Source organism: Hemitrygon akajei, chromosome 1 (genome assembly GCF_048418815.1).
Source record: "Hemitrygon akajei chromosome 1, sHemAka1.3, whole genome shotgun sequence".
Taxonomy (NCBI): Eukaryota; Metazoa; Chordata; class Chondrichthyes; order Myliobatiformes; family Dasyatidae; genus Hemitrygon; species Hemitrygon akajei.
In genome coordinates this window covers 180,012,351-180,039,491 of record NC_133124.1, presented here as the reverse complement: position 1 = coordinate 180,039,491, position 27,141 = coordinate 180,012,351, and the positions used below count along the sequence as shown (strand labels likewise).

The 27,141-nt window shown below is 44.3% G+C and overlaps 1 protein-coding gene across 3 annotated transcripts in view; it reads left to right on the top strand.

The window, feature by feature from the left end:
• The window catches only part of LOC140732927 (dual specificity tyrosine-phosphorylation-regulated kinase 1A-like), a 97,608-nt gene that overhangs the window by 33,216 nt on the left and 37,251 nt on the right, over positions 1 to 27,141 (top strand). The window contains exon 1 of one of the 3 annotated variants that reach the window (XM_073055641.1): positions 2,208 to 3,828. The exons of 1 other annotated variant lie outside the window; for it this stretch is intronic. In XM_073055641.1, coding sequence (XP_072911742.1) covers positions 3,693 to 3,828 — 136 coding nt within the window. In that variant the 5' untranslated portion in view covers positions 2,208 to 3,692. Of the gene's footprint in view, positions 1 to 2,207; positions 3,829 to 27,141 lie in introns of those variants that run through there. One more of the 3 variants, XM_073055659.1, reaches the window with a different exon arrangement.

Genomic DNA, 27,141 nt, shown 5'->3' with positions numbered 1-27,141 from the left:
ATTTTTCAGTGGGTCCAAACTCCAGCATCTGTAGTCTCTTGTGTCTCTCTCTGGTTGCTTGCTCAGTGCTGCATGGGGGTGTTCTCACCCCCTTGAACACCCGCAACCAACTCTCACTGTATGACTAAAGATAATCTGTCCTGAGATCACTCAAGAATTGTTACATATCAGGGTATAAGAAGGTTATTCTGACCCTTCCTCTCATTCTGACCACTTTAATTCACCTCTCCTCTTTCCTCACTATCCTTTAATTTGTCTGTCATATTCTTATCAGTTTAATGTATTTATTCATCATGTTTATATTTGTATGTACAATACAAGGTGAAGGCTGATTTCCTTCATAGCTGATCCCCTTATTGTTTCAACAATCTTGGAACATATTCCCTTAGCCCTTGGGATGAGTGGGTTGTCTCATCAAGAGTGACTGGATGGTTAGGGACCATATTGGTGTTCAAGTCGACCTTATTCAGATGTATAATATGGTTGGGTGGGGGGACCAGACAAGGTAGCTGTAGAGATGTTTAAAATTGGTGGGAGAATTGGGAACAAGGGGACAGAGCTACAAAATGCGGGTGCCACGGTAGCGTAGTGAACTTGAAGCGTTTTGGAGTTCAATTCCCGTGCCCCTCTATAAGGAGTCTCCGTAGTCCCCCCTCCCACCCCGTGGAATGCATGGGTTTTCCCCGGGGTTCCGGTTTTCTCCCACAGTCCAAAGGTGTACGGGGTAGGTTAACTGTTCATTGTAAATCATCTCTTGATTAGGTTAAGGTTAATCGCGATTCTGGGGTTACTGGGGCGGCACGGCTACAAGGGCAGAAGTGCCAACTTCGCGTTGTATCGCTAAATAAATACAAATAAAGTAAGGGGCAGCCATTTTAAATTGAGGTGGAGAAATTCCTTCTCTCTCGGAGTGAATCTCAGAGGGTGGTGGGGGCCAGATGATTAGAGGTGGAGAGTGATTAAAGTTGTGAAGGATTGAAGAACTGAAGAAGACGAAGAACTGCCACAGGGGAGGAGTTGACACAATCGTGTTGATTGGAGGGACATGCTAAAAGTAGTCTTCCCCTGCTCCTATGTTCTTCTGTTTTGATGCGGGGGTGGGGTACACAGAGAATTTCAAAGATTCATACCCCCTCCCATTCCACTTTCATGGGGGATGGTGAGGTGTGGCGGGTGGATTCTGGGCCAACCCACACACAAGGCTAGAAGAACTCGGTGGCCCATTCAGCATCTACTAGGGGAATGGACAGTCGACGTTTCGGGTCGCGATCCATCATCGAGCAACGGGTCATTTCGGCACAGCTCACTGGGTTGCGGATTTGGGCGAACTTACGACCTCGAACTAGGCTATGATCCGTCGTTGGTCCTTCATTTAGCAGAAAGCGTGCGTGGGCGTAGACAGATCGGTGTGAATTTGTAGTATTTCTGGTCTTTTTTTTAATCGTAACCCCCCCCCCCCCCCCGTTAACTTGTTGCATATATTTCGGATTGGTGTTGTAGTGATAAAACAATCGAGTTGATGTTGTCGGGGAGCGGAGATGGAGGTGGGTGGTGCTGACCCGCCACCCCAAGCGTGGATTAAATGATTCCGGCTGGGAGAGTGGAGATGAACTAGAGTGGATGAGGCTCTCGACTTGATTCCCTTGCACTGGGCTCGCTACCGTAAACAGCAGCCGGCTGGAAGCGTGTTTAGTTTGCAAGGGATTCCCGCGGACCTGCCTGTGCTGAGGGACGGAGGTTGGGGAGGAGGAGGCTGTGGGGTGCGTCCTGCTACTAATTTTACCGCCTGCTCCTGACTATAAATGGAGGTGGATCGGGCGGATCCGCCCATCCCGGGACCAAGGGGAAGAGGGTGGAGGGCCTCTTACCCCCCCCCCCCAACTCCCTCCACCTCCCACCTCGCGGGTGCCGCACAAATACGACCGCTTGCATTGCTGCCGTTGCAGAAGGCGAAGGGGCAGGGGCTGGGGCTGCTTTAGTGCCTCCCCCTCGCGCAAAACTCAGCTCCTGGGGTGCAGTCTCCCTCGGCGCTGCAGATTCAGTGTTTCTCTATATCCATGCAGGGTGTGGATTTTTTTTCACCCACCCACTCCCTCCCTCCTCTTCTCCATCCGCCCAGCCAGCTGCTGATGTCTATTTGCATCTCCTCCTTCGATGAGTGGATTGCACCAACCCACCCCTCCCCTTCCCCCTCCTCGCTCTCCCGGCCAGAGGGAGGGAGGGAGAGAGAGAGAGAGAGAGAGTGAGACACACACACGCGCGCACACACACTCTCTCTCTCTCTCTCACACACAGCCGCTGAATGAACGCACCCACTCGCCCAGGAGCGGCTTCTCCAACGCCGAGGCGATGTGTCAGCCGGTCACGGAGCAGGCAGACGGCAACAGGAGCTGGGGCCGCAGGCACCACGGAGCTGTGAGCTGGGCAAACTTTGCGCCCGCCTCTTCCTAAACCTGTGAAGGGCTCTTTTTATTGTCTCTTTTGCATTATATCCTCTGAAACCGCGTCTTGAAGGAGATCAACTTTTACCTGCGCCTTGGGCGCTTTGAAGGAAAACCGACCTCTTGGGTTACGCGGACTGGAGACGATTGCCAAACTAACTGGGAATTAAAAGAACACAAAAGAAACGTCTCCACATCTGTCTCTTTTTCTGTGTGCCGGGAAGTGATTCACACCAGGGCCTGCCTCTAAGTGCAGTTGCAAGAATCATTCGTGTTCCGTCCACCCCGCCGGCTGTGTGTGTCTAAAGGGGGAAAACACCGCCGTGTCAAAATATTTCGCCCGGTCCTTGTGCCAAAGGAGACATCAAGCGGGGAGCAAGACTTGTGTGTGTCTTCAGTTCAAGTTGGGGGGCGTCTTTCATCCCGAAGGAAAGGGAAGTTCTTCCTCCTTTTCGACAGTCAGCAGAAGGCGGCGATCTGGCACCTGTCACGTGAATGTGGCGTCTCTGGGATGTATTTATAAACTAAAGGAAAGGCATTTAAACACGTGCAGTGTGTCCAATTAAAACAAAAAAAAATATTTATACATATACACACCCAGTACCAATCGATAGGCGGGTCTGAACACGGAGCAGCAGCCTGCTTGGTTGTTGGTACTGTCTTCTCTTCCATTTCATTTTTAGAAGCAGAAACCCCTCTTTATTGTGTGTGAGTGAGGGATCTACTGTGTATATAAATAGTCAACTTGTCCCCTCACTAACTCTGCCTCCTGTGTCCTGGAACAAGAGGACTCAGCTACAGAAATCTGAAGCTTCCAAAGTGGATCTTTTTAACTTGGCTTTTTCCCTATGTGAGAGAGGCGGCTGGGGGGGAAGCAAAGGATCTGTACAGGTTTACTCCAGCTACTTTTCAGGAACCATCTGAGGGATACCTGTTTGTGCCATCTGATTGTTAACTTGCCGTATCCCTGTTCTCTAATCTGACATCAGTGGAGCATCTTCTGAGAACCAACGCCTCAATCACTGGCCGTTGTAGTGTGTCAAGGGGCGCAGGTCAACTCTGGGTTATTCTGGGCTTTGCATTGTTGAACCTCTCGATTTCCCCCCCCCCCCCTCCTTGTTGCTGCGAGGTGCCCTCAGGATCCTAGGCTGGGTAGAGTGGGGGAACATTATTCTACAGGAACCCTTTTTGCTCCATCTTTCTTGAGCTCGGCGTACTCCTGGCAGGAGCCCGCCACGGGAACCCGCTCCAATGGTGATCACCTCAACCAGCGAGGTCGAACAATCCCCCTCCAGCATGCTGGCTGCCCTCCGCTCGGAATGGATTAAACAGGATCCGATCTGTTGCCTGCCTGCCACCTCTCAATGCAGCAAGAAGCCAACACGAAGTTAGTATGATTGGGGCTGGTGGTTGGGTGGCGGGAGGTAAGGTGGGGGTGAAGCATCTTGCATTTGAGGTGATTGTTCACACTTCATGAGTCTGCAACTTTTCAAACCCCATCTGTGTCGTAAGAGACTGTCATGCACTGTAACATTGGTGACACAACTTTGGTAAAATATTGAAGGAGGGGTGAAATTGAAATGCTGCATAGAAGTATAGAGGTAATTTTTCTTTCCCATCCCCTCATAGTTTATTGGTGTTGGTTTGGTTAACTTTCTAAGAGGAATAGTAATTGTATTATTGTACTGCTCTCGTTTCTCTCAGGGCACCCAGAATGTTTTTCAGCACTTAATAATGTTGTAAGAAATGTGTCTACAGCAAGCTCCCACACATTGGCACCTTTGGAAATGAGATTAATGTTCTCTAATTTCTGTTCAAGGCAATATTCAAAAATAAAAATGCAGAGGAGGTCAAATGATAATTTGTTAAATATTGACCCTGGGACTCCAGGAAGGTCATTGCTGACTTCCTCAAAAGAGCTTATTCGATTAGTGTGGCACTACTTAAGACAATTTCCGCCCCCCCTCCTCCACCACCACCAGCATGCAAGAGTGAAAAGCAGAAAGTTCTGTGTGAGAGCTTCCTGGGAATATCAGCCTATTTTCTTATGCTTCAGTTCCTGGTAAAGAATTTGAACTTAGACTCCTGACTCATAGGTGAGGGTGACTCAGATCTCAGCTCTGACACAAATGTGTTTGCTTATTACAGGTATATCTGTCCTGAATTTAGATTTGGAGATGAAATTGTTATTGAGTGTTCCCTCTTTGATTTGATTCCCCTTACCTGTATGAGCTGTGTCCCTTCGAGAAATGGATGGCCACAGATGTGTTTAGAAATATAAAAGATTATTTTTTTTTTTTTTTTTTTTTTTTTAAACTTTTTTTATTGTTTTCAAATAGTTACAAAATAAAAGTGTATGAGAAAAAAAAATGTTACCCAGCCCCCCTCCCCTTAACCCCTCCCCCCTAACATCCCTAAAAAAAAAGAAAGAGAAAAAAAAAAGGAATGCCTGGATATTGGAAGATCCCCACACGCTCCACGGAGTTCGTAATAACTTTGGTGTATGCATTTATTTCTTTCCCCAAGTAACCAATTATTTCATCTTCGGAGCACCTATATATTTAATCCTGTCTTTTGTAAATAAGGGCGCCAAATTTTCAAAAATGTTTCATATTTATCTCTTAAATTGTAAGTGATTTCTTTTTAATTTCTGGTGTTCTGTGTCCGTTAAATGAGTTTCTTGTAAAAAAGCTATATCTGTTTTCATTTTTTTAATATATGTTAAAATTCTTTTTCTTTTTACTGGCCCATTAAGCCCATTAACATTAAAACTTAAAAAGTTTAGTAGATTAGTCATTATTTTTTTTTATTATATTATTCCAATCTATAATAATACCTAATCTTTCCACTTTCATGGTATCTTGGGAAATCTTTATAAAAATCTCCGTGTTGCTATGTGTGTCCCCCCCAATCATCCAGGCTAAAAGATAGAAGAAAATTAAAATATAAAGAAAAAAACAAAATACCCCCCTACTAATGTTGTGAAAAAATAACACAACATTACCCCCCTCTGCTGTACGGGTCATGGCAACCGCCATGATTACACACGTGAATCCCGCAGTAACCGATCCAAAGCTCCCCAGCCCCCCCGCAACACAAAAACGTATATGTATAAGAAGAGAAAAAAAAAGAAATACCACTCTCATTTAGTATTTCTAAAATTTTGCTCCCCTTTTCTATAATATCCATAAATGTCCATCAATTCTGTTCGTTGGGTCTATCTTCATAGCGTATAGATGGAAGATCTTGTACAAACTCCTCCGCTTTTCGATAATCGGGAAAAAACTTTTTTCCTTCCTCCGAAAAAATTATCAGTGTTGCTGGATGACGCATTGTAAATTTGTAACCCTTTACCCATAAGGCTTTTTTCACTGGGTTAAATTCCTTCCTCCTCTTCAACAGGTTGTGACTTATATCAGGGTAAAAAAGGACTGGTTTTCCTGCTATCATCAATGGCCCGTTTCTATTTTTGGCACTTTGGGCGGCAGCCTTCAGGATCTTTTCTTTGTCTTGGTATCGTAAACATTTTATCAAAATTGATCGTGGGTTTTGATCAGCTCGAGGTCTTGGCCTTAAGGATCTATGAGCCCTTTCGATCTCAATTGGAGTTTCTCCTTCCATTTCCAACTTTTCAGGGATCCATTTTTGAAAAAAATTTATTGGGTCTTCTCCTTCTATATCTTCTTTAAGTCCAACAATTTTAATATTATTTCGTCTACTGAAATTTTCAAGCTTATCAATTTGTTCCATAAATTGTTTTCTTTCTGATGCCCAAGCAGCATTTTCATTTTCTATTTTGTCCATTCTTTCAACCATGTCCTCCGTTGTAATTTCCAAGTCCGTAATTCTTTTTTCCATTTTTTCCTGTCTCTTTGTCATTTTATCAAGCATAATCTCCATTTTGGTCATTTTTTTTTCGAGTCTTTTTTGATTATTTTTAATTATTTTTAATGTGTCTAATTTACGCATTATTTGCCTCAAAGTCTTTTCTATATTTCTAGAAGGACTTTTAGCTTCTTCTTCATCTGATCCTTCCGAGACACTTGACTCTCCCTCCGATTCGCTATCACTTTCAGTTGCAGTGGTAGCTGGGCTTTGTAGTTCTTGTTGCTTCCGTTTGCGCATGCTCCGTCCTTCGGGTTTGCGCAATTCACGATGACCCTTCCCTTCAGGAATGGCCATTGTTGCCGCGGTCTCTTGTTCCGCCTCGCCGGTGGCACAACGTACCTGAGACCGGGGTACCTCGGCAGACGTGGGCCCCGCTCTTGTTCCAACTTGCGTAATCTTCCCGGTATTAGTTTTCTTCATCTTCCTTCTTTGAGGCATTGCTTGACACAGTCCGGAGTAGTTTATAAGTAACTTTTAGAAGATACTGACTAACTTTTCTTCATTTAGACATTAATTTATTAACTTTTTACGGGAGAGCCGGGTTCCAGCGTCTCGATCCTACGTCATCACGTGACGTCCCCCTAAAAGATTATTTTTATACATGGTTTCAATTTTTTAGAGTGCTTTGGAGAGGAGTTGCAGGTGATTGCTAGTTGTAACTTGGGAGTTTACATTGGCATTTTGAGATTACAGGGGCATTTGGACTCTTAGAGTTTTACATTGGGATTGGCATAGGCTCTTTGTGCAACAATCTGCCTGGCGTATCATTGTCTGATGATGTGAAATGTTATGATGCTGAACTGGCAGGAGTTCTCCTAGGGAAGAGAAAGCCAGCGAATACCCCGACAGAGGTGTTTCAGGATCATTGGAAAGGTCCTGTAGGGTAGATGTGAGAACAGTTCTGATTGCCCAGCCACAGGAAGATGTCATTAAGCTGGAGAAGGAGAAAGATTCACAAACATGTTACCAGGACTGGAGGGCTCAAGTTAAAAGGAAAGGTTAGATAAGACTGTGGCTTTTTTTTCCTGAAGGTTGAGGAATGAGTTTATAAACATCATGGGGGTGTAGATAGCGTGGAAGGTCACAGTCTTTTCCCCAGGGTAGGGGTATCTAAAACTAAAAAAGGAAGAATATATAGGGGAAAGTTTTTCCATTAGAGGGTGGTGGTTATGTAGAATGAGTTGTCCGAGGAGGTAGTAGAAACCTCCTGAAATTATAGTGCATTGAAAACATTGATACAGTACATGGATAGGAAAGGTTCAAAGCGATATTGGCCAAATGCGACCTAGATAAGCATTTTGGTTGGCACAGGGCCTGTTTCTGTATGACTCTGATATTGACAATTGATAGAGAGAGAGAAGTTTACCAATATAGTAGCAACTCGGGAGAATCTAGTTTATTCAGAGAGCTGTGAAAATGGGAGTTTTCTCCCAGAGTAAACCAGTTTAAGAAAATACTCGATGAGCGCATAAGACAGAAGGGGATAGCGGGGTAGGGTGCTTGAGTGAAAGGAGGCTTGTGTGGAATATGTGACGGATTGGGATAAGGCAACTATGTGGCCTGTTTCTGATTGTAAATGTCTGAATAGTGAGATGCATGACTCATGAGGTCAGGTTTAAGTGTTATAAATCCCAGTAGCCTTTCATTGTGTCACAGTAGGTGGTGGTTGAAGCTGTATATGTGGACAGTGTTGTTTCCTTCTCTCCTGAAGTAGCTGCTTCTCGCTGTCCAGGGTTTAAGAGCAGTGTGGATGTCAGATTCATTCAGCAGCTCTCTCCAATTCACTAGATGGGTAATTATGGGCAGTACCATCTAGTGGTGAAGGTTGAAAGGGTGTGTGTGTGTGTGTGTGTGTGTGTGTGTGTGTGTGTGTGTGTGTGTGTGTGTGTGTGTGTGTGTGTGTGTGTGTGTGTGTGTGTGTGTGTGTGTGTGTGTGTGTGTGTGTGTGTGTGTGTGTAACACAAGGTATATCAATGTATGCACTCACAAGCACACACACACACGGGACCTTTTCCCATTGAGGCTCTGTGCTTGTGAGTGCATACATTGATATACCTTGTGTTGCTGGACTAGGGACCCTGGCCGGCTCTCACCCTCCCCACTCTGGCTTCTGTTACTGAGACGAATCCGGCTTGACCGAGATCAGCGAATCCTGCACCTGTCAGGGTTTGGAACCTGAAACCCGCAGCCTTCCCCATCTGCACGGCCCTGTATAAACGCAGGGGCGGAGACTTCCTTCACTGTGCTGTGAGCCAACCTCACCAGAGTGATTGATTACAAGTTAATCACCATCAGTTGTTCTTCAAGTGAGGTCTGATAACAGTTTGAAAGTCCGTTTCTGCTGGAGCAAATAAAGAGGAACTGTCTCCCAGTGCAAGAAAGAGCACAGATTTAAAACAATCAGTGCACAAGATAGGGGACCAGGGAAGCATAACTGAAATCTTTCTAGAACATAAAACAGTACAGAACAAGAAAAGGCTCTTCGGCCCACGATGGCTATGCCAAACATAGGGCAAATTAAACCAAATCCCCTCTTCCTGCATGTGACTCACCTCCCTCCATTCCCTGTACATTCTAAACAGCCTCTCAGATGCAAGTGGTATACCTGCTTCCACCACCATCCCTGGCAGCGCATTCCAGCCACACAGTAAAAAAACTTGTGCCGCACGTACCTTTAAAATTTCCCCATCACTTAAACACACGTCCCATAGTACTTGAGATTTCTAACCTGAGAAAAGATTACTCTATTTGTGCTTCTCATAATTTTATAGAGTTCTGTCAGCTCTCCCCTCGGCCTCTGATGCTCCAGGATAAACAACTTCCCCTAGCAGCCTATTCCAGGCACCCATGTAAAAATTAAACTTAACTTGCACATCTTTCTTTGACTTTTTTCCATTTCACCTTAAATGTGTCCTCTCATACTTGATTCTGATTGTCTACCCTACCTTTTATGGGGAGGGGACTCCTTTGGACTTCCTCCTGTCACTTTAAGTTCATATCCTCTAAGATTAGATATTTCAACCCTGGTACTTCTATCAGGTCTCCACTCATTCTCCAGTGCTCTATATCCCTCTCCTTATAGCCCATAACCTCTAATCCAGGCAGCACCTAGATGAGTGTTTTCTACATCATCTCCAAACTTTCTACATCCTTCTTGTAACTAGGCTACCAGAATGACATACAATACTCCCAAGTGTGGCCTGACCAGAGTTTCATACAGCTGCAAAAACTGTCTTCCTCTTCTTGAGCAGATGTGTGGCCCATGGAGTAACTGGGAGAGAGGGGTGACATTCTTACGAGAGACTGGGTGAGAGGAGGTGTGTTCTCAGTGACTGGATTTGTAGTAAATGTCAGTAGGTTGCTTGTCTCCTGAAGACCAAGGTAGAGGTAGTGTAGGTGATAAGACTGATGTGATCTGCATGGGTGCAGAGAGCACCAATACAGTTGTCAATGTAGAAAAGGGTGTAACACACTGAATAACTCAGCAGGTCAGGCAACATCTGTGGAGAGTAACGAACAGTTGACAAAAGAGCACAGAATATTCCAAGTGCGGCCTGACCAAAAGTTTTATACAGCTGCAACGTGACTTCCTTACCCAGTGCCCCATCTAATGAAGGCAAGCATGCCAAACACCTTCAATGCAGCAAGTTCCTGAAAAGGTGATTGCCATAATTACAACATCTACAAGGGAAAAAGTTTGCTGGACAGTGGTGTGGTCAAAGATGGGAAGTGGCAAATTAATCGGAGAGTTGTGCACATCGTGATTGACCTTGTGATCCTCTGTGCTATATCATTCGATCTTTTCAGCACAATTGGTCAGCTGACAAGTTTGCCACGCGGAAGTGCATACTTCCTTCAAACCAAAGGTGTAGCCATGGGCACCCGCATGGGTCCCAGTTATGCCTGCCTTTTTGTTGGCTTTGTGGAACAGTCCATGTTCCAAGTCTATACGGGTATCCGTCCCCCTCTTTTTCCTTCGCTACATCGACGACTGCATTGGCGCTGCCACCTGCATGCATGCTGAGCTCGTTGACTTCATTAACTTTGCCTCCAACTTTCACCCTGCCCTCAAATTTACCTGGTCCATTTCCGACACCTCCCTCCCCTTTCTTGACCTTTCTGTCTCCATCCCTGGAGACAGCTTATCTACTGATATCTACTATAAGCCTACAGACTCTCACAGCTACCTGGACTATTCCTCTTCCCACCCTGTCTCTTGCAAAAATGCCATCCCCTTCTCACAATTCCTCCGTCTCCGCCGCATCTGCTCTCAGGATGAGGCTTTTCATTCCAGGACGAAGGAGATGTCTTCCTTTTTTAAACAAAGGGGCTTCCCTTCTTCCACCATCAACTCTGTTCTCAAACGCATCTCTCCCATTTCCCGCACATCTGCCCGCCACCCCACTCGGGATAGGGTTCCCCTTGTCCTCACCTACCACCCCACCAGCCTCCAGGTCCAACATATAATTCTTTGTAACTTCCGCCACCTCCAACGGGATCCCACTACCAAGCACATCTTTCCCTCCTCCCCTTTCTGCTTTCCGCAGGGATCGCTCCCTGTGTGACTTCCGTGTCCACTTGTCCTCCCCCATCCCTTCCCACCAATCTCCCTCCTGGCCCTTATCCTAGTAAACGGAACAAGTGCTACACCTGCCCTTCCACTTCCTCCCTCACCACCATTCAGGGCCCCAGACAGTCCTTCCAGGTGAGGCGACACTTCACCTGTGAGTCGGCTGGTGTGGTATACTGCGTCCGGTGCTCCTGGTGTGGCCTTTTATATATCGGTAAGACCCGACACAGACTGGGAGACTGTTTCGCTGAACACCTACGCTCTGTCTGCCAGAGAAGGCAGGATCTCCCAGTAGCCACACATTTTAATTCCACGTCCCATTCCCATTCTGATATGTCTGTCCATGGCCTCCTCTACTGTCAAAATGAATCCAATCTCAGGTTAGAGGAACAACACCTTATATACCGGCTGGGTAGCCTCCAACCTGATGGCATGAACATTGACTTCTCTAACTTCCGTTAATGCCCCTCCTCCCCTTCTTACCCCATCCCTGACATATTTAGTTGTTTGTTTTTTTGTTCTCTCTCTCTGCCCATCACTCTGCCTGTTCTCCATCTCCCGCTGGTGCTCCCCCCCCTTCTCCCGAAGCCTCCTGTCCCATAATCCTTTCCCTTCTCCAGCTCTGTACCACTTTCGCCAATCACCTTTCCTGCTCTTAGCTTCATCCCACCCCCTCCGGTCTTCTCCTATCATTTTGCATTTCCCCCTCCCCCTCATACTTTAAATCTCTTAATATCTTTCCTTTCAGTTGGTCCTGACAAAGGGTCTCAGCCCAAAACGTCGACAGCGCTTCTCCCAATGGATGCTGCTTGGCCTGCTGTGTTCCAGCAGCATTTTGTGTGCATAAAATACTTCCCTGGATCCTATTTCATCATCTGTGTGCTAGCTGACAACAACATCCCTAGATGACATGCACTCAGTTTCCACACTATTTTCTAGTCTCCTCCTTTCTGATAACCCCTATACCAAATAAAGTGGCCACTGAGTGTATGCATGGTCGTCTGCTGCCTTAGCCCATCCTCTTCTGCACACCACTGTTGTAACGTGTGGCTATTTGAGTTACTGCTGCCTTCCTGTCACTTGGACCAGTCTGACCTATCTCCTCCGATTTCCCTCATTAACAAGGCCTTTTCACCCACAGAGCTGCCGCTCACTGAATTTTTTTTTCAGTTCTCTGTAAACTCTGGAGACTGTTGTGTGTGAAAATCCCAGGAGATCAGGAATTTCTGAGATACTCAAACCGTCCTGTCTGGCAACAACAATAAGTCACTTAGATCACATTTTTTCCCCTTATGATGTTTGGTGAACAATAACTGAACCTCTTGACCATATCTGCGTGATTTTCTATATTAAGCTACTGCCATATGATTAGCTGATTAGCCGTTTGCATTACCAAGCAGGTGTATCTAATAAAGTGGCCACTGAGTGCATTTGTTCCATCAAGTTTATGCCTGATTTGGGGACATTCCCATCAATGTAGATTCCCCATCCTACGCCAGGAGTCGATTTTAATAGTCCAGTAACATAATAGCATTTTGTTGGGATGTAGGAGGAAAATGGAGTATTTGGGGGAAGCTCATATAGCCACAGACAAGAAAGTACCTCCCAAGGTTGAATCCATGGTAGAGAGTGGTGGGTGTCTGGAATGTGCTGCTAGGGTTGGTGATCAACACAGATATGATAGAAGCTTTATTTTTATTTTATATTTATTGACGGATCATAGAACAGGCCCTTCGATCCACAAGGCCCAGCAACCCCTGGCAACCCCAGTTTAACTCTAGCCTAATCACGGGACAATTTACAATGACCAATTAGTGTACTCGATACATCTTTGAACTGTTGGAGGAAACCAGAGCACCTGGAGAAAACTTACGCATTCTACAGGGAGAACATACATAGGCTGCTTACAGAGGATATCAGGATTCAACTCTGAATTCTGCTTCAAGCTGTAATGGTGTTGCTCTAACCTCCGCACTACTGTGGCGTTCCCGACAGTGTTTAACAGGCTCTTGGATAGACTCATGAATGTGTGGAGAATGGAGAAATATGGGCACTGTGTAGGTAGGAAGAACTAGTTTCGTGGGCTAGTACATTAATTACCAGTTTAATTAGTGTGGCACAATACAGTAGGCCACAAAGCCTGTTTGTGTGCGGCACTGTTCTATGTTGAACTCAAGTATGTTGCTAGAGCAAGCAGTTTAAGGCAGTAGTGAGTTAGATCTTCATTGCAGAATGTTTTAAGTTTAGGAGGAAGGATGCTTGCCTTGCTACAGTGTCCTTTGTGAGGAATACACCCTAGAGTACTCCATACAGTTTTGACTTTAACTAGAAGATTAAAACATTTTAAAAGGCACTTATGTGAGTACATGGATAGGAAAGGTTTAGAAGGATGCAGGCCAAACACCAGCAATGCACAATGGATTGGTGGGGCTCAGCAGGTCAGACAGCATTTGTGGAGGGAAATGAACAGAAGGCATTTCGGGTCGAGATCCTTCATTAGGACTCGACAGAAAGAGAAGAGATAGCTGGTATAAAATGGCGAGGGATAGGTCTGGAAGAAATCAAGATGAGGTGAATGATAGGCAGGTGAGGGAATGATGCATGAATCTGGGAGTTACGTCATGGGGAGTGTTATGGAACAGAGGGGCTGAGGAGTGCAAGTGCATAGTTCACTGAAAGCGGTGTCAGGTAGACAGGCTGGTGAAGAAGCTGGCTGGCCTGCGGGCTTTTGTTATTCATGGCATTCAGTACAGTTGGGAAGTTATATTGCAGTTGTACAAGACATTAGTGAAGCTACGGTGTACAGTTTTGGTCACTCTGTTGCAGGAAAGATAACTAGAAAGAGTGCAGAAAAGATTTACCAGGATTTTGCCTGAACTTGGGATGCCTGAGTTACAAGAAGTTGCATAGACTAGGAATTTATTCTCAGGAATATAGGAGATTGAGGGGTGACCTGATAGAGCTACACAAGTTCATGAAGACATAGACAGGATTGAGACCATGTCATCTTTTCCCCTAGGAGGGGTGGTAAAAACCAGAGGGCATCGGTTCAAGATAAGAGAGATTTAAAAGGGATTTTGGGCGGAAACTTCTTCATGCAGAGGGTGCTCTGTATTTGGAAAATGTGGTTGATATGGACACATTTAGCAACATTTTAAAGCTATAAGATATTAAGTTTAGAATGCTATGGATCAAACTAAGGCAGGAGGGACAAACTCGCTGGGTAACATCTCAGAGGACCGTGTCACCTCACTGTGCATCATAGAGTTTCATAACATGAAAAGAGGCCTTTTGGCCCAACTTGACTGTTGCCAACCAAGTTTCCTACCTGAGCGAGTCCCATTTGCCAGCATTTGGCTAATATCCCTCTAAACCTTTATGATCTCTGATCTTATAAAGGTGTGTCAAATTACGAGGGGTATAGATAAAGTGAATGGTCTCAGTCTCTTTTCCCACAGTAGCAGAGTCTAAAACTAGAGCTTTAAGCTGAGAGGGAGAGGTTTAAAAGGGAACTGAGGGGCAACATTTTCACACGGACAGTCATTGGTATATATAGAATGGGCTATAGGAAGTGTTGGAGACGGGCATAATTACAACATTTAATACAAAATTGGACATGGAGGTATAAATGGATAGAAAATGCTTAGAGCAGGGGTTCCCAGTGTGGGGTCCACGGACCCCTTGTTTTATGGCATGAAAAAAGTTGGGAACCCCTAGTTTAGAGGGATATGGGCCAAACAAAAGGGACTGGCTCAGGGGAGCAACTTGTTTGGCATGGTTGAGTCAGGCTGAAGGCCCTGTTTCTGTGTTGTCTGACTCTATGACGTTTTTCTGGATGTCCTTGGTTCCTCTGTTGTCAGGTGACAGGGCCGTTTGCCATCCACACCTGATAGTGTGAAATTACATCTGTCCAATACTAGGAAATCCCATCCATCTCTTTCAAAATAAAACACACAAAAACATTGACACAGATAGTTCCAGATAGGTGGTGGTGTTGTGGGGGCGGGGGGTGGTGCTTGAACTAATATAGGACACTTGCATCAGACTACTTGTTTGGGAACAAAGTCTCTGGGTTACAAACACAAGAGATTCTGCAGATAGATGCTGGAAGCCTTGAGAAATGCTGGAGGAACTCAGCAAGTCAGCCGGCATCTATAGAGGAGAATAAACAGGACTGAAGGGAAAAGGGGCAGAACCCAGAATAAGGTGGAGGTGGGAAGGAACAAGCTGGCAGATATTAGGTGAGGGGGAAGGTAGGCGAGTGGGGGGGGGGGGGGGTGGAATGTAGTAGGAAGCTGGGAATGATAGCTGGAAGAGGTAAAGGGTTGCAAAGGAGGATAACTGGTGGGAGAGAACAGTGGGCCAGGGAATAAAGGGAAGGTGGAAGGGCACCAGAGGGAAGCTTTGGGCAGTTGAGGAGAAGAGAAGGGGTGAGACTGTAACCAGAATGTGGAATGGAGAAAGCGAAATGGGGAGAAGTTACTCAAAGGTAAAGAATCGATGCACTGTCATCGTTAGAGGCTACCCTGATGAAATATGAGGTGTTGCTCCTCTTAACTGAGTTTGGCATCATTGTGGCTGTAGAGGTGGCCATGGACCAACATGACAGAATGGGAATGGGAAGTCAAATTAAAATGAGTGAACACCAGGAATCCTGCCTTTTGCAACGGACAGAGTGGACAGGGCTATACTCTTAGTCTTTGAAGATTAAGGGGTGATTACGTTGATGTTTTTGTAAGCTGGGGAGATAGTATTGTAGTGGAATCTTGATTAAAGTACTCAGCCTGAAACATTGAATGGTTGTTTCCCTCCATAGATGCAGCGACTTGCTGAGTTCCTCCAGCATTTTGTCTGCATTGCTCCAGATTTCGAGCATCAGCAGAATCTCTTGTATCTTTGTAGCTAGATTGTGCACTCAGTGGCCATTTATTAGGTATCTCCTGCAACATACTAAGGGTGTGTTTGTGGTCCTTCTTCTTCAAGGTTCAGTGTGCTGTGTGTTCAGAGATGTTCTTCTGCCTGCCACTGTTGAGACGTCTGGTTATTTGAGTTACTGTCACCTCCTTGTCAGCTTGAGCCAGTCTGGCCATTCTTCTGACCTCTTTTATTGACAGGGCATTTTTGCCCACAGAACTGCTAATCACTGGATTTTTTTTCACACCATTCTCTGTAAACTCTAGAGACTGTTGTGCATGAAAATCCCAGGAGGTCAGCAGTCCCTGAGATACCCAAACCACTCTGTCTGGCACTAGCAATCATTCCACGTTCAAAGTCACTTGGATCATATTTCTTCCACATTCTGATATTTGGTCTGAACAACTGAACCTTTTGACCATGTCTGCATTCTTTTATGTATTGAGTTGCTGCCACATGATTGGCTGAATATATATTTGCATTAGCGGGCAGTGTACGGATGCACCTAATAAAGTGGGAAACTCAATCCGGGGACAGGGTGTGAAAATTGGAGTCATTCCTTTTGGAAGCGAGGTAAAGAGACCATAAGAAGTAAGAGCAAGAGTTTGCTCATTCTCTCATTGTACCACAGTTGACCTGACTTTTCTCCAGTCCACTTTCTAGCCATTTCCTGATGGCTCTCCATTCCCTTATTCATTAGAAATTGATCTATTGCAGCTTACACAAGGATTTTGTGGCACAGATGCATAGCCTCCTGAAAGTTCTTTGAAATTCTTCCTAATTTCTGTCTTAAGCAGGCATCCCCTCCTTCTGAGACTGTACCTTCTGGTTCAAGACCCTGACAAAAGAAACATCATCCTCTCAACAGTTACCCTGTCTTGCTGCCATGAATCCTCTATGTTTCAGTAAGATGTCCCCTCATTTTCCAATGAGTAGAACAACATGGGACTTCAAAAGGTGTAGCAGAGGAATGAACATTTTTGGCCTACAGTGTCTGCTGAACACAATGCAGAATTAGACTAATTCTCTTCTACCTGTACGTGGTCCATATCCTTCCATTCCATGTAGATTCATATAGCAGCCTCTTCAGCACTGCTATCCTATCTACTTTCCACCATTCCCCCCCCCCCCCCCCCCAGCAGCCTGTTCCAGGCAGCTACCACTCCCTGTCAACCATTTGGTTCTTTGGAATTGGTTTATTATTGTCACATCTACCAAGATACAGTTAAAAGCTCATCTTGTATACTGTTCATACTGATCAAGTAATTACATACTGCATTGAAATAGAGCAAGGTAAACAATAATAATTACAATGCAGAATTAAGTGTAACATCTACAAAGAAAGAGAGTGCAGGGAAATGATAAAGTATGAGATCATAGTGAAATAGAACGCAAAGTCAGAAGTCTTTCTTATCGTACAAAAGGTCCCTTTAAAAGCCTGATAACAGAGGGAAAGAAGCTGTCATTGAGCCAGGTGTACATTAAGGCTTTTGTATTTTCTGTCTGATGGCAGAATGAAAAGAGGGGGTATCTGGAATGGGTGATTATGCTGGCTGTGAGAGAAGTGTAGTCCTCCTCTGATCTGCTGAACTGTGTCTGCAACTCTCTGCAGTTTCTTGCAGTCACATGCAGAGCAGTCGCCGTACCAAGCTGTGATGCATTCAGATAGAATACTTTCTATGGTGTAAAAAAATTTGTTAAGGGTCAGTGGGGCTTGCCAAACTTCTTTAGCCTTCTGAGGAAGTAGAAACGTTGGTGAGCTTTCTTGGCCATGACATCACCGACTTAATCCTAATAATTTAAAGTATGACAACACTACGACCACCATGGTGACCATGCACTAAGTGTTACAGTAGTGTTCTTTCTTTTAAAAATTGTGTATAACTTACGATTTTCTTGTGAATGCTGCTATATGTGCCTGTGATGCAGCTTCAAGTCTTTCAATATACCTGTGCATATATGTGCTTGAGTAGATGACAATAAATTTGACTCCAAGTCAGAGTAGACTGTAAACTGTTCAACATTCCCTTGTAGGGCATTTCCTCCATACCAGGGATCATCCCAGTGAATCTTCACTGCAGCAACTCCCATAAAATTGGAATCGGTATATTATCACGTGTACCAAGATACAGTTTAAGAAACACTTTCACCATCGTGCCGTTCTATATATAAGTATATTAAGATGCAGCACAGAGCAACAAATAAAGAGCAAGAGCCACAGTGACAGATTGAGAGAAGTGTAAGAGGCCTTTTTGAGAGTCTGGTAATGGTGGGATCAAAATTGTATTTGTGCTTGGTGTTTTGTTCTTTCAGGCTTTTGTATCTTCTTTCTAACAGGAGAGGGTTGGAGAGAGAATCTCCAGGGTGGTGAGGTCTTTGATTATGTTGGCTCCTTTACTGAGAAGTGCAGAGAGTCCATGGAGAAGAGGCTAGTTTCCATGATGTGCTCTGCTATATCCACAACTCTGCAGTTTTGTTGTGGTCTTGGAGAAGCAGTTACTGTACCAAGCTGTGATTCATTGGATAAGATGCTTTCTGTGGTGCATCTGGAAATAAAATAAATAGGGGACCAATTTTGTTCACAATAATCTAGATATGGTTTCACTCATGCACTAAACAATTGTTGTTAAGAATTTCCTACTATTATACCCTACCTTGAATTAAGACCCAGCATTCTATTAGTCAATCCTGTTGGTTGCTACTAGTGTTTAGTGCACAGGGAATCCTCTGGTCTCTCAGTGATTCAACTTTCTGCAGTCTTTTCCTTTTTAATTAATGTTCTGTTCCTTCATCCTACACTTCTCTACCCTTCTGAATAGAAATAATGGGTTTGTTAATTTTCAGTCTAAGATTGAACAGAGTTTTTCCTTGTTAACCCAAAGTATTAAGTGATGTATTGAACCCAATTACATTGCAGCCATGGTCTCTGAAGAGACTGGAAGGGGTTTGATGGACAGAGTGCTTCCTTCTCCTTTTGCCTGGCTTTTTTCAGAAGCTTCTCCAATCTGCTAGACTGATGTGGTTGGCAACTCTGCCATCAATTTGAATAATCTATGAACAGTGCAGTTCCTGGATAGAGAAAGTTGGGAGGCAGATTTATCTTCAGTCCAAAATAACTTATGAGGGATCTCAGTGGGTCAGGCAGCATCTGTGGTGAGGGAGCGGGGATGGACAATTGGTGTTTTGGGTTGAGACTGTCTATCTGGACTGGAAAAGTAAGAAGGGAGGTGAGAATAGAAAGGGTGGAGTGATCGGTGGTGAATTGATTTACTATTTTCACGTGTACTGAGGTACCATGGAAACCTTTATTCTACAATGTTATTGTTTTCCATGTACACTGTAATGATCTGTATGGATAGTATGCAAAACTGAAGTGTTACAGATAAAGAGCAGTGCAGGAAGACAATAGGGTGCAAAGTCACGATGAGATAAGATTGTGAGGTGTAAAGTCCATCTTATTGTACTAGGGCACCATTCAGTAGTCTTGCGATAGCAGGGTAGAAGGCGTCTTTGGGCCTGGTGGTACATGCTTTCAGGGTTTTGTATCTTCTGCCCCGTGGGAGAGGGGAAAAGACAGAAGGTCCAGGGTAGGTGAAGTCTTTGGTTATGTTGGCTGTTTTACTGAGGCAGTGAGAAGAGTATGGAGGGTGGAATCTGACAGGAAGGTGGAGCGTGGAACCAAATAATGGGGGTGGGGTGGGCAGATTCCACCCTCCATACTCTTCTCACTGCCTCAGAACCATGGGGAAAGGAGGTGTGAGACTCAACTTTTCTTCAAGGGCTGACTCAGATCTATAAAGGAAAGGAAGCTGTTTTTTTATTTTGAATGGCAGTTGTTCAGATAATGGAGTGCTGTCTGACAGCTCCATGGACCTGTGTTTAATCCTGACATCCAGTGCTATCCATGTGGAGTTTCCACTTCCTTCCCATGGTCACTCAGACTTCAGGTGCTCCACATTCCTCCCACATTCCAAAGACATGCGGGTTGCTAGCTAAGGGAGCTGTAGTAATATTGATGCTGGAGTACAGGTACATGGTTATGTAAAAACCATGTAGAGGGTTGTGAAGAACATTACTCTGGATTAAGGTGCATTATACTCACACACAACAAATACAAGTAATATTACCATAAATAAATTAACAAATAATAAAATAATACTCTGGAGTGAGTGCAGGAAAGATTCATGAGGATGTTACCAGGACTGGAGAGCATTAGTTATGAGGGGAGGCTGGCTAGTCTGAGACAGTTTACCCTGAAGCAAAGGAGACTTAGGGGTGACCTTATAGAGGTTTATAAAACCATGAGGGGTGTAGATAAGGTCAAAACCTTTATCCCAGGGTTCATTTGTTATGTGCTGTGTTGTATGGCCTGGGTGATCATGGTCTTTCCATGACCATGATTGTTCTTGGCAAATTTTCGTACAGAAGTGGTTTACCATTGCATCTTCTAGGCAGTGACTTTACAAGATGGGTGACCCCAGCCATTATCAATACTCATTAGAGATTGCCCGTCTGGTCGCATAACCAGACTTGTGATGTGCACCAGCTGCTCATATGATCATCCACATCCTGCTCCTATGGCTTCACATGACCCTAACCAGGGGGCTACGCAGGTGCTACCCCCTGCCCAAGGGAAACCTGCAGGTTAGCGGAGGGAAGGTGTGCTTTGCACTTCCTTTGGTAGAGACAGGCTGTATTTCCACCCTGCCACTCAATTATCCCTAGGTAGGGGAATCTACATCTGGAGGGCACAGTTTTAAAGTGAGAGGGGAAAGATTTAAAGGTGACCTGAGGGAAAGGTTTTTCACATTGAGGGTATATGGAACAAACTGTCAGAGGAAGTGGTTGAGGCAGGTACAATTAAAGCATTTAAAAGGCTGTTGTACAGGTACATAATAGGAAAGGTTAAAGGATTTGGGCCAGATATAGGCGAATAGGACTAGCTCAGGTAACTTAATCAGCACAGATTAGTTGGATTGAAGTGTTTGTCTCTGTCCAGTATATCTCTATTTTAAACTCTGAAGCCTTTTGCTCTTTTCTCCTTCCCTTCCCCTTGTCATGCATCCTGGTCATCTATTCAGCATGTATCTTTGGAACAGGAACAGCTTTAAACATCAGCAGGAGACAGTTGTGAAAATGTGCTGCAATTGTCCCCAGTTGTTAACCTTTTAAAAAGTTATTTTTTCCGAAACGATGAGAGAATGTAGTGCTGCAGAGAGATCTAGGTGTACTAGTGCAGGATATGCAAAAACTGTTCTGCAGGTACAGCCTGTGAACTTGAAAGCTATTAATGTCTATTATGCAGGGAACATTAACTAGGGTCATAGAGTAATACAGCACATTTACAGGCTCTTCAGCCCAACCAGTCCATGCTGACCACAGTGCCCATCCATATAACCATATAACAATTACAGCACGGAAACAGGCCATCTCGGCCCTTCTAGTCCGTGCCGAACGCTTACTCTCACCTAGTCCCACTGACCGGCACTCAGCCCATAACCCTCCATTCCTTTCCTGTCCATATACCTATCCAATTTTGCTTTAAATGACAATACTGAACCTGCCTCTACCACTTCTACTGGAAGCTCGTTCCACACAGCTACCACTCTCTGAGTAAAGAAATTCCCACTCATGTTACCATTAAACTTTTGCTCCCTATCTCTTAACTCATGTCCTCTTGTTTGAATCTCCCCTACTCTCAATGGAAAAAGCCTATCCACGTCAACTCTATCTATCCCCCTCATAATTTTAAATACCTCTATCAAGTCCCCCCTCAACCTTTTACGCTCCAAAGAATAAAAACCTAACTTGTTCAATCTTTCCCTGTAACTTAGGTGCTGAAACCCAGGTAACATTCTAGTAAATCTTCTCTGTACTTTCTCTATTTTGTTGACATCTTTCCTATAATTTGGTGACCATAACCGTACACGATACTCCAAATTTGGCCTTACCAATGCCTGTAAAAATTTTAATATTACATCCCAACTCCTATACTCAATGCTCTGATTTATAAAGGCCAACATACCAAAAGCTTTCTTCACCACCCTATCCACATGAGATTCCACCTTCAGGGAACTATGCACCATTATTCCTAGATCACTCTGTTCTACTGCATTCTTCAGTGCCCTACCATTTACCATGTATGTCCTATTTGGATTATTCCTACCAAAATGTACCACCTCACACACCTCCAGTAAGACCTACTTTCCTGTGTTCAGCTCATATTTCTCTAAGCTCCTATATGTACCTATCCAGGTGCTTCTTAAATAATACTCTTGTATCCCCTCTACCATTTCCTCTCATAGCACATTCATCACCGTCTGCATGAAAATCTGGCTCCTCACGACCAATTGAGTACAAGAGCAAGGAAATCCTCTTGCATTTTTACAGAGCCCTGGTGAGACCACACCTGGAGTATTGTGTACAGTTTTGGTCTCCAGGGTTAAGGAAGGACATCCTGGCTGTAGAGGAAGTGCAGCGTAGATTCACGAGGTTAATTCCTGGGATGTCTGGACTGTCTTACGCAGAGAGGTTAGAGAGACTGGGCTTGTACACGCTGGAATTAAGGAGATTGAGAGGGGATCTGATTGAAACATATAAGATTATTAAGGGATTGGACAAGATAGAGGCAGGAAATATGTTCCAGATGCTGGGAGAGTCCAGTACCAGAGGGCATGGTTTGAGAATAAGGGGTAGGTCATTTAGGACAGAGTTAAGGAAAAACTTCTTCTCCCAGAGTGTTGTGGGGGTCTGGAATGCACTGCCTCGGAAGGTAATGGAGGCCAATTCTCTGGATGCTTTCAAGAAGGAGCGAGATAGGTATCTTATGGATAGGGGAATCAAGGGATATGGGGACAAGGCAGGAACCGGGTATTGATAGGAATTGATCAGCCATGATCTCAAAATGGTGGTGCAGGCTCGAGGGGCCGAATGGTCTACTTCTGTCCCTATTGTCTATTGTCTACATCTTACCCCTCTCATCCTAAACCCCCATGCCAACTAGTTTTGGACTCCCATAACCTTATGATTTTTAACATTTCTATGAGGTTGCCCCTCATTTTCCTGTGTTCTAAGGAATAAAGGTATAAATGCAAGCAGACAATGAACAGACTCTCTTCCCCCATGAACAAAAAGGAACCCAGGTCAAATGGGCATTTAATTCAATGAAGGCCCTTGACCTGAAATGTCAATAATACATCTCTCTCCACTGACATTCCCTGACCTGCTGAGTTCCACCAGCAGCGTTTTTATTCATTCTGGATTCAAGCATCTGGAGTCTCTTGCATCTCTTAATTACATAATTAAAACTAATGACAACTGAAACTATTGGACATTGCAGAAGCTACATGGTTGACATAGTTTGTGGGATTGGTGGCGGGGAGGGGTTAGAATTTGTCCTTTTGTTCCCTAATTGGCTTTACATGTTCCTCCAGAGCTCCAGGTTTATAGATAGACCTTAATTGTATTATGATACTACTTGGCTTAAAAACCAGTATTATAATTGCAAATGAAAATAATTGAAATTGGTTTATTATTACCATATTTACTGTGATATATTGATAAAGCTTGTCTTGCATACTGTTTCTACAGATCAGATCATCACACAGTGCATTGATATAATCCAGGTAAAACAGTAATAGAATGTAAAAGTGTGAAGCATGTAAACAATGAGGTGCAAGGTCATAATGTGGTAGATTGTGAGGTCAAGAGTCCAACTTATTTTACCAGGGAATTATTTATTAATAGCCTTAACAATGGGGTAGAAGCCATCCTTGAGCCTGAGGTATGTGCTTTCAGAATGTTATATCTTCTGCCCAATGGGTGAGGGGATAAGAGAGATTGTCAAGGGTGGGTGGGGTCTTTAATTATGCTAGCTGCTTTACTGAGGCAGTGAAAAGTATAGATAGAGTTCATGGAGGGCAGACTCATTTCTGTGACGTGCTGAACTGTGTCCACAACTCTACAGTTTCTTGTGGTCAGTTGCCACAGCAAGTTGATAAAAAATGGTAAGCGTCAATGGGAAAGTGCCAAATTTCTTTAGTCTCCTGACAAAATTAGAGAGGCTAGTGAGCTTTCTGTGCTGTGATGTCTATGTAGTGGACCAGGATTGGCTATTGGTGATGTTCATCTAAAAGTCTGAGTGTTCACGTTAAGCATTGGTGAAATGCCAGAACTGGCTTTCACTTGCTTGCCCAGGAGGGGTATCCTACTTGTGTTCAGCCCCTCAAGTTTGTTATCACAGTCAGGAGATGGTCATTTGTGCCACTTGAGACAACCTTGAAAGCTTCACATAGACAGGCAATAGAGTATATTGCCATATGTATATGCATAGTGAGGTATAGTGCTATGAAAATGTTCAGCAGCATCACCACCAGGTTCAGGAACAGCTACTTCCCTTCAAACATCTGGTTCTTGAACCAACTGGCATAACCCTAATCAGGTCCTCAGTATAGCAACAGCAGGGCCACTTTGAATCATAGATTTATTATCACTGTCTTCTACTATGTGAAACTTGTCATTTTGGTTTGTTCTCATTGTGTTCTTTCTTGCATAATTTGTTATAATTGATGTTTTCCTTGTGAATGTTGTGACCCTGCTGCTCTGTACCCAAGATGCTGCTGCAGATAAGTTTTTAATTATATCTGTGCACACATGCAAATGATATTAAACTCAGTCTTGACTTTGACCACATGGGCTTTCTCCCACATCCCAAGGAGGTATGGGGTCGGCGGGTTAATTGGTTGCTGTAGGCAAGTGTAGAATATGGGGGAAGCTGATGAGAATGTGGGTAGAACATGAAAAAATGAAATTAATGTTGGATGGGTGTAAGTGGGTGGTTGATGGTTGGCTCAGGCAACAGGCCTGCATCTTTGTCACCTGACTTGGAAACTATGCAGAGCTCTCTGCCTCATCATTGTTTAATATCAAAAAAATTGTCTCCTTTTAGCGGCACTGGTACTTTTAACCACCAGGATCCTCTTCCACAAGTTTTTCCCTCCCTTCTCTATAAAGCATCTTACCCTTGACACACTAGTGCTAGTGAGCTCTCCATTTAAGCAGCAGGTTAGTGCTGCCCATAGGTATAAGGCCTCACTTCCCACTCCCCTTCATTTTTCAATTCACTGAGAAGCATTCACTGTGTGCATTAACAGCATCTTGACTGGAGTACAGCAGAAATGTTTCCTGGATATCACTCTTTCCTCCTCCTCGTCCTTGTCCTCCTCCTGCTCCTCCCTGTCGTGCACCCTGTATTGAAGTGGCCAAATATCTTTATATGCCTACAGAGGAATATTTCTTATCAAAACACAGAAGAGGGATTGGCAGGGTGGTCCAGAGGATGCCACCCCTTGGTAGGGGGATGGCCCTTCCTCAATGGATGGAGAACTGTTTCTTCAATCAGATGGTTGCGAATCTTTGGAATTCTTTCCCTCAATGGCTGTTCAGTTAATGGCAAAGTCAAGAGTTTATTGTTAGATGTACAAGCCCGTGTATGCTCAGGTGCAATGAAAAACTTACTTGAAGCAGCATTACAGGCACATGACATGTAAGCAATATTCACACAATAAACAAATTAAACATAAATTATACTCCAAACACGAGGAAATCTGCAGATGCTGGAAATTCAAACAACAACACACACAAAGTGCTGGTGGAACACAGCAGGCCAGGCAGCACCTATAGGGAGAAGCGCTGTCGACGTTTCAGGCCGAGACCCTTCGTCAGGGTTTCGGCCCGAAAAGTCGACAGCGCTTCTCCTTATAGATGCTGCGTTCCACCAGCATTTTGTATAAATTATACTCTTTGTTTTTAAAAGGAAGAAGACAATTAGAATAAAAATAAAGTCCATTTTAGAGCAAAGTGATCACAGTATTGCTAAATGGTAGTGAGTAAGGTTGTGTCGGTTGATTCCAGAATCAAATGGTTGTAGGGAAGTAACTGTTCCTGAACTTGGTGGTGTGGGACTTCAGGCATCTGTACCAATCAGACGAACACAGTATCATGTTAGCAGCATTCACAAGAAAAACATAAATTATACTCCATTTTTTTTTACAGGAGAGCACAACTGAAACAAAAACTATTTGAATACAACCCAGGGGACTCTGCAGGTCCTGTATACTGGAGGAATGCAGCACGTTAGGCTATGGAGCGGAATAAACAGTTGAAGTTTTGGGCCTAGACCCTTCATCAGGACTGGAAAGGAAGGAGACAGAAGCCTGAATAAAAAGGTGGTGGGAGGGAAGGAGTACAAGTTGGTAGGTGATAGGTGAGACCGGGGGAGGTGGGTGGGTGAAGAGGGGTGTGAATTAAGCTGGGTAGGTGGAAGAGGTTAAAGGCTGAAGAAGAAGAAACCTAATAGGAGAGGACAGTGGACATGGAAGGAAGGGAAAGAGGAAGGGTACCAGAGGGAAGTGATGGACAGGTTAGGAGAAGAGAAGGAAACCAGAATGAGGAATGACAAAAGAGAAAGGGGAGGGGGAGAAATTACTGGAAGTTAGAGAAATTGATGTTCATGCCATCAAGTTGGTAATCAAAGTGGTCACGGTGTGCTAAAAACCTAACTAAACAATGAAAACACAATTTTTTTCAAGAACAAAATAAAACAAATCCATTTTATTGCAAAGGGATTGATGGGTATTGTAGTACTGAAGCTGATATAGATATTGCTTGGGACAAGGTACTGTGAATGCTGGAATCTGGAGAAACTGACAACCTGTCAGAAGAACTCAGCGAGTCGAACAGCCTCTTTGAAAAGTTGAAAGACCTGGATAGAGTGGATGTTTTCAACAGAGGATGATTCTAGGATCAGAGGGTGCAGCCTCAGGATAGAAAAATGTCCCTTGAGATTAGAGATGAGGAGGAAGTTCTATATAGTCAGGAGGTTCGGCAAATCTGTGGGATTCATTGCTACAGGTGGCAGTGGAGGTCAAGATATTGGGTATACTTAAAGTGGAAGTTGATAGGTTCTTCATTAGTAATAGTGTTGAAGGTTCTGGGGAGAAGGCAGGAGATGGGCGTTGAGAGCAGTTTAAGATGGCTCTGGTGAAGCACAGCAAAAACTTGTTAGAATTACTGTATTAGACCCACTTTTTCTCAGATAAATTTCACTGTAGTCAATAGCCTGGAGCTTTCCTCTTGGAGCTAAGCTCTTGAACCATCTGTACAATCTGGCATTTTGTGGTGTGAACTGATGTCTAGAAAGGTGCAGGATGGTTGCAGCATGGTGGAAACAGGTGAAATTGAGGTGGCGGGGCCAGGGTCTGCGAGCAGGGAATGTTTGGTAATTTCTGGGGAGCGGACTTGGAGGTGATTTGATGCAGCAGGATCTAG